The 7,856-nt window shown below is 43.4% G+C and overlaps 1 protein-coding gene across 2 annotated transcripts in view; it reads left to right on the plus strand.

The window, feature by feature from the left end:
- The window catches only part of GPC6 (glypican 6), a 1,184,479-nt gene extending 1,177,813 nt beyond the window's left edge, over positions 1-6,666 (plus strand). For both annotated transcript variants that reach the window (XM_030567367.1, XM_030567376.1), the window contains 2 exons: positions 208-383; positions 6,077-6,666. In XM_030567367.1, coding sequence (XP_030423227.1) covers positions 208-383; positions 6,077-6,279 — 379 coding nt within the window. In that variant the 3' untranslated portion in view covers positions 6,280-6,666. The remainder of the gene's footprint in view (positions 1-207; positions 384-6,076) is intronic.
- The last annotated feature ends 1,190 nt before the right edge of the window (positions 6,667-7,856 follow it).

Consider the following 7,856-nt stretch of genomic DNA (forward strand, 5'->3'; position numbering starts at 1 on the left):
TCTTCTTTGTTTCCATATGTCAAAGATCTCCCAAAAGAACAGTAGCTATTAGACTCTGTAAAACTGACTAAGTGGTTTTCTAAATATTTTTATAAGAAATGTTAAAGACAGTTAATACTGTCAAATTGCTTAGTATAGAATTTGCACTATGGTCCGCATTTCCATAAAACATTATATACTGAGCCAATGGTCCATTTTGCTGTCTAGATACCTGCCTGAAATTATGAATGATGGGCTGACCAACCAGATCAACAATCCCGAAGTAGATGTGGACATCACAAGGCCTGACACCTTCATACGGCAACAAATCATGGCCCTAAGAGTCATGACTAACAAACTGAAGAATGCATACAATGGAAACGATGTGAACTTCCAAGATACAAGTAAGCAACTGATTTTGCGAACAAACATATCCTCCAAAGAAATTCATGAACCCGCCCCATCAGGGCCATTATAAATTATAATAACTCTCCTTAGTTATAGTAATCTGCTAAGTATACCTTATTCCAGAATGTCCTGGGCTGGAAAAGTGAAGGAATGTAAGGGTTTGCCTACATAAGACAGTTTAGCCTAAGGTGTGAATTTAAGCCATGTCTGTACTAAAGGAACCTTAGAGACATGGCTACATCACTGTAGCTATGCCGGCATAACCTCATAGTGTCAATCCGGTCTATAGCAATGGAAAGGATTTTCCCAATCCTGTGGGAACACCATGTACCTTTGAGTGACAGTAGCTAGGTCAAGGAAGCATTCTAGCTGTGTCTACACTGGGGGTATGGGGGGTACACACGTAGCTATGGGGCTCAGGGTTATAGATTTTTCACACCCCTAAGCACCATAGTTATGCCAACCTCAATTTTAAGCATAGGCCTAACCTCACACTGATTTAGTTAAACTGGTACATCCCACAGTGTGGACATGCTTATGTCATTTTAAGTGGCTTTTTTCAATTTAATTTAAGTAGATTGGGAGCTAAATCACAATTGTCTGTTAAACCATGGTAAGTGTCCACATGGAGGTTTGCACCAGTTTAATTAATTAGTTTATCTGGCAAAACTTTCCCACGTATACAAATACTAAAATTGCTTCAGTAATATCATACCCTCTCTCAAAGTTGACCATTTACTGGCTAGAATCCCTGCTGAAAGTTGTTACTGATCAAGTTCCACATTCACGTTCTCAGTCAGAGAATACAGTGTACTCCATGATCTTCATATCAGGGGTGGCTCCAGGCACCAGCATGCCAAGTGCGTGCCTGGGGCAGCAAGCCACGGGGGGCGCTCTACTGGTCGCCATGAGGGCGGCAGGCAGGTTGCCTTCGGTGGCATGCCTGCGGAGGGTCCGCTGGTCCCGCAGCTTTGGCGGATCTCCTGCAGGTATGCTGCCAAATCCGCGGGACTGGGGACCTCCTGCAGGCAAGCTGCCAAAGGCAGCCTGCCAGCATGCTTGGGGCGGCAAAATACCTAGAGCCACCCCAGTTTCATATTAGTAAAAGTCTTCAAGGAGAAATCATATATGGGTGGAGTTCTGTGGTCTTCATGGGAAGGTTTCAGTTTACAATTTTCAAGATCAGACTCACACAGTATTTTTTTTAATGGATCTGATTTTGTGCTACTAGTTGTTATTACTGCAGTTTGTTAGTTAGATTATGGTAGCAAAATGCACTGCAGACTTTGCAAGCAGATTCCCATATAATGAAGATTGTATAATCTGAGAAGAGGACAAAGTATGGAGAGTGGGGGAAAGAGATAAAATGTACAAGTAAACTGATCAGGGAAGTGCTAGGCTTATGTCTTATTGAAGCAATTACATGTTTGGGGAGTTTTGTTTTGTTTTTAAGATGTAGCATTATATTCACCTCTTCCCTTCCTCCTGCTACAATTCATCTCCCCAGCTTTCCACCACAGCAACTGCCTGAGTCTATTCCTGCATCCGCAACCTCCTTGTTTCAAAACTTCAGTGCCCTCCCTCCATGTGAATGTGCACCTGACTCAAAAGATAAACAGCAGTAATAATCAGGAACCCATGTACTCATCGACACAGCGGTACCGCATTCTGCTGCGATGTTCATTTGTTCTTTCTCCATTCTTGCCTCCTGCACCCAAATGCATACAGGACTAAGGTGGGAGCTTAGAGTCAGTTTCAGTAATTTATCTTCTCAAAATCTCTGGGCCTCCGCATTTGCTCTATTCTCTTAACAACCTAGCTGCACAGCTTGCTCCCCTGTTTTCTGGGTGTGAACTGTACATCAGCTCTAGTTCATCAACCCACCTCCAGCCTGGCTTCTGAGAACAGTGCCAGAACGCACACTGTAATCCAACTGATTACTCTCTGTGGGCAAAATGCAAAACAAGAAACAGTTGTAGACGGGTCCCAGCAGGGCAGGGAGAGAAAAAATTGCCAAGTGCCTGGTTACAACAAAATAATGAATTCTACAGAAAAATGCTGAATTTTGTGACATTTTAGAAAAATGTCTAATTCCATGGCTGCACAATTCATAGTCCAAAGGGCTCTGAGTGAGATGACTGGGGCAATTCCCACCTCTCAGACTCATTGTTTCATGCTCTTTGACATTTCAGACAGGAATTGGTGTTTAAAAAAAAATAATAATAATAATTGGAGATATACCAATCTCCTAGAACTGGAAGGGACCTTGAAAGGTCATCAAGTCCAGCCCCTGCCTTCACTAGAAAGGACCAAGTACTGATTTTTGCCCCAGATCCCTAAGTAGCCCCCTCAAGGATTGAACTCACAAACTCTGAGTTTAGCACAGGCCAATGCTCAAACCACTGAGCTATCCCCCCCATACCCTCTAGTTACTTTTTTTTAGGTTATCATTGTACCCCAATTCCTGTCTGCAGCCTCTCATTAAAACTTCCTCTTCCTCTGCCTATATTCTATCTATGTTAAAGTTGTACCAGTTACACTAGGACCTTGTCTACACTACACAGTTTTGTCAGCAAAAGGCAGCTCCTGAGGATGCTGCTCCTGGTAGCTGAAGAGACTGTGGGAGAACTCAGAGGGGATCACAAATATTAATGTGAATTGGCTGGCAGGCAGAGTGGGCTGCTGCTGCGAGGTGTGGGTGGAGAGAGACTGATGTACTGTGCAGAGCCCAGGCCTCATGTGTGGAGGTGTCCTCCTGCCCCAGGATTGGTTGTTCAGGGGCTATCTGAACTTAAAGAGACAGCGTGCTGACACACTCTCCCCCAGCACGTACCCTTCCCCAACACACATGCTGTCTCTCTCACATATACACCCCCCTACACAATCTCTCACACACTTCCCCAACGCACACTGTTTCTCTCTCTCTCTCACACACACACACACACACTTTTCCTGCCACACAGTCTTCCCTCCTCCCACCCCTCACATACACTTCAGTTGAAAAGTGGCTGGTATTCTAATAGGATGCCCATGGACTGATGGGATTGATAAATCTGCATCATGTGATGCTGTACCTGCCCCATCAGACATTGCAAACCTGACCCAAGGCACCCTGCAACCAGTTGCACAGTGGGATAGCTACCCACAGTGCACTGTTCTCTGTGTTGATGCAAGAACTGCTAGTGCAGACAGGGCCGTCCCTAGCGGGGTGTGGGCCCTGGACAAATCAATCTCCCTCCTACTCTCCTCGACATCTGCCCAGCCTCCACTAGCCTCCTCATCCTCCTCCCCAACCTGCCTGGCTGCCACTCACCTCCTCATCCCCCTTCTGCCTCCTTGCCCCCCTCCTGCCTTTCCTCCTGCCACTTGCCTCCCCATTTGCCTCTTCACCCCGCTAGCCCACCTGCTTCACCTTCCCGCCCATCTCCTCACGTGAATATTGGGACAAATGGCATCCCAATCGTACATCGGTCGGGATGCGAGAGAAAGGGCTAAATATCAGAACAGCCCTGATTTTATCAAAGCACGGGACCCCCCAAAGCACACGGCCGGGGGCGGTCATCCCAGTTCTCCCTACCCAAGGGACGGCTCTGAGTGCAGATGCACTCTGCCAACATAGTGTAGACATGCAACAGCATATTAATTAAAGCGGCATAACTCTGCAGTGTACACGAAGTCTAAGTATCTGAAACAACAGAACTTCAGACATGAACTTCCTTAGTCTCATTTTGCTTAATCAAAAATTAAAACTCTAGTTCTTTACTATGAACTGCCTTGGCCACTGCTGACCAGGCGAAGGAAAGGTTTGGAAATATCAGGAAAGAAGCCAGATTTACTTCAGAGACAAATACACATCTGGGTGTGATGCAGTAAGAAGATCAGGACAGATGGAATAAAGAGAACAAAGCATTGTTATCTCACAAAAGACAGTGAATGGAAGGGAGTGAAGTGTTAGAAAAATCCTAAATGTAGGAATAAAATGAAAGGCGTACTTTTAATCATTTAAACTGTAAATTCTTCAGAGTAGGGACATTGTTTTCATGGTTGTTTGTAAAGTCCAGAGCATGCTGGTGCTACATAAATAATAATCAGCTATCTCATAACATAAAACCACGTGTACCTCTCCAAATTTTTGATGAAGAACTTCCAATATTCTAGAGGCAAAAAACAATGAGCATTATTCTCGCATGTGTACACAGAAAATTCACTGGAGATAGGACAATATGCATGAAAAAAATATCATGCAAATAGCCATTAGGTGTGCTAAGGAGAATCAACATGCTGTCTAGTAGTACTATTGTCACTATAATTGTAGTCTAGGTCTGCTAGAGAGCTAGAATACATGTACAGAAAAAGATATGTTAAGAGACCAATGCTTCTTTACTCTGAGTTGTCACAATATCCTGTATAAAAATAGCATAATTAAATGTATCATGACTAATGTCATATAATGGAATGATACAAGGTAAAGTAATTTTTTTATTTACTTTTTGAATATTTTATTTTATATGTTGTCTTGTTGGTTGCATGCCAGCAAATTGACATTTATGGAAGCCTCTCTTAGATACTTCCCATTTAGAAGGTATGACTTTATGAGACAGAGGAATCATTGCAAACACTTAGGCACAGGGCTGGCTCCAGGCCCTAGCACGCCAAGCACGTGCTTGGGGCGGCATGCCACGGGGGGCACTCTGCCGCTTGCTGGGAGGATGGCAGGCTGCTCCGGTGGACCTGCCGCAGGTGTGCCTGCGGAGGTCCGCTGGTCCCGTGGCTTCGGTGGAGCAGCCGCAGGCATGCCTGCGGGAGGTCTGCTGGAGCCGCGGGACTAGCGGACCTTCCGCAGCCACGTCTGCAGGAGATTCACCGAAGCCGCGGGACCGGCGACCGGCAGAGCACCCCCCGCGGCCTGCCGCCGTGCTTGGGGCTGCAAAATGGCTAGAGCCGGCCCTGCGTAGGCATAATACATCGAAGTGGTCCAATTTGCAGCTGGATTCCTAATTAATATATTCAAGAATCCAGATGAGCCGTAGTTCAGTAAACAGCCTTAAATTGAAAGCCTAAACACCTGAGGGTTGAGCTAAAAAAGCTAAAGTGATTGTTTCATCTCTTACCTACACGAGCGTTACTCTATTGACTTCAAAAGAGTTACTCTTGCTTTACACTGATGTACGAGAGAGAGAAGAGAATCACCTTTTCTGTGTATACGCAAGGTTACTAATGTATTAAAATAGTATTACTTATTGAGCAAACCTGTTCTCTGTGCGGTTGATAACATAAAGTCACGGTTTCTGCCCCGTGCAACCTGCATTCTAAAGCTTTCATATGATACTTGTTTCCTTTGTTACCATTTGGTTACCAAGATACATTTTGCTTCAGGGCATACATGCCGTCATGTTAAGAACATGCTTAAGCCCATCCCTATTCAGCAAGAGCTTAAGTACTTGCTTAAACTCCAGTGACTTTAGTGACTGCTTTGCAGAATAGAGATGGATTTAAACACAGGCGAAAGAAATTTGCTGAGTTGGGGTCTTGGAGCACTGCACAATTCACCAGTTGTGTCGTGGGCTTTTCCACCTTCGTCTGAGACATCAGGTGTTGGCTACTTCTCTGAAAGTCAGAACAATGGATTTGAGGGATAAATGGTTGAATTCTATGTTCTTATGTTGTTTTTCTTACCTCCCTGTGCTAGGTGATGAAACCAGTGGCTCAGGAAGCGGAAGTGGTTGCACTGATGATATCTGTCCTACAGAGTTTGAGTTCGTCACCACAGAAGCACCACCTGTTGACTCAGACAGAAGAGAAGTAGACTCTTCAGCAATCCAGTCTAGCCAGTCACTGTGTACGTTGTTCATCGTCTGCATTGTCCTGGTACTGCAGAAACAGTGGAGATAATCCTGGTTCTGGTCAGAGAGACAGTGTTTTAGCTACAAAAACAGCCAACTTGCTCCTTTTCTTACACTCTTGGACAATGGACCATGCCACAAATACTTACAGTTTTCTATGAGAAGAGAGCAGTACTGCAGCCTGCTTCCCTTTTTGTTTTCCCAAAGAGTACCAGGTGCCAGACTGAACTGCTTCCTGTTTCTTTCAAGATAGCTGTGACGGCAGTGTCCGCTCTTGAGAGAATTCTTTCTCACATCTTTATTACTGGGGACTTTCTGAGCTGCATTATGCTGCAGAAGTAAAAAGGATCTTACGGTGTGAGGTTTTTCTTAACAAGAAAAAAAAGAGAAAGAAACAAAGAAAACAAATTTCCTTCTAAATCAGGCCAAACTTAAGGCTGCTGCATTTTCAAGAATAATAAAAAAAAGACCAAAAAAAAAAAAAAAAAAAAGAAAAAAGTTCTTCACAGACACCCAGTCCTCCTCTAGGGGCTTCTATCCAGTGATTCAGGTCATCATAATTATCATTCCTATTGCAAGGAAGTTTGGATTTTTTTTAACACAACAATAAGAATATGTTTCAATGGTGAATATCTTGCACCAACATGAGATTGGTATGAAGGTACAGGAAGCTGAAAACAGAAGCTTGTCTTTTAGTATTATAGTAACACCACTAAGCTCAGAATATCATGTTACAGTTGCTTATGATTTAAATCTTGATGCCCAGTAAAAATTTGAGTAGCTGCACTATTTCTCTAGCTTCTTTCAGTACTGATCGTTACATAATTGGCACAGATTTCCACCTCGCATCCCATCAACAATTGTGGTGATGCTGAACAAACCTTCCCTCAAGGGTTTGGACAGAAAATAATATCTTGTGATAAAATCTCTTTTCTTTTGCCACAGGTTTGACATTGGTTACAATTTTCTGCTACTGTGTTCATTATCCTACCGACCCGACAATTCTTTAATGGACTGATAAGAGTGATTGGATCAATAAGTGAGTTTCACAAATAACTACATCCCTTGCATTCATTAGTTTCTGTATCACAAGAGATACTGTGCTACAAAAAGTCAATACAAAAAAATATAGTACTGACATGGAGATTTCTTTCACTTTTTTAGTCTTAGTATGATCATCTATTTTTATATATATATAAGTATATATAGATCACAGATTTTAACTTCTTAATGACAAGCTCAGGGTTGACACATCTTTGTAAGAAAAAAATGTTCTGTCAACCAGCTCTTCTTTTTTTGTGCTGCTCTGGAAAGGAACCCTTTAATACCTGGTGAGCACAAGAATCAAAGAAGACAACCTTTTTACATATCCAGTGTTCATTTCTTAAGAAGTTGCAAGGGGGAGAGAACCCCTTTTGTGTGTGTGCATTCGCGCGGGCATGTGAGTTTGTGTGAAATGCCTACAGACGTACACAGAGCAGGGTGACTTGTTTTGTGGCGGCAATTGTACTCTCTCATGCTTCAAGAGTATGTCACTTTAATGATCATTGCCCACATGGATATGGCTCTGGGTAGAATGTCCCTGGTTTGCATTGGATTGCATGACCTGAGTATAGAGGCTATTTT

Source organism: Gopherus evgoodei, chromosome 1 (assembly GCF_007399415.2).
Source record: "Gopherus evgoodei ecotype Sinaloan lineage chromosome 1, rGopEvg1_v1.p, whole genome shotgun sequence".
NCBI classification, from domain to species: domain Eukaryota; kingdom Metazoa; phylum Chordata; order Testudines; family Testudinidae; genus Gopherus; species Gopherus evgoodei.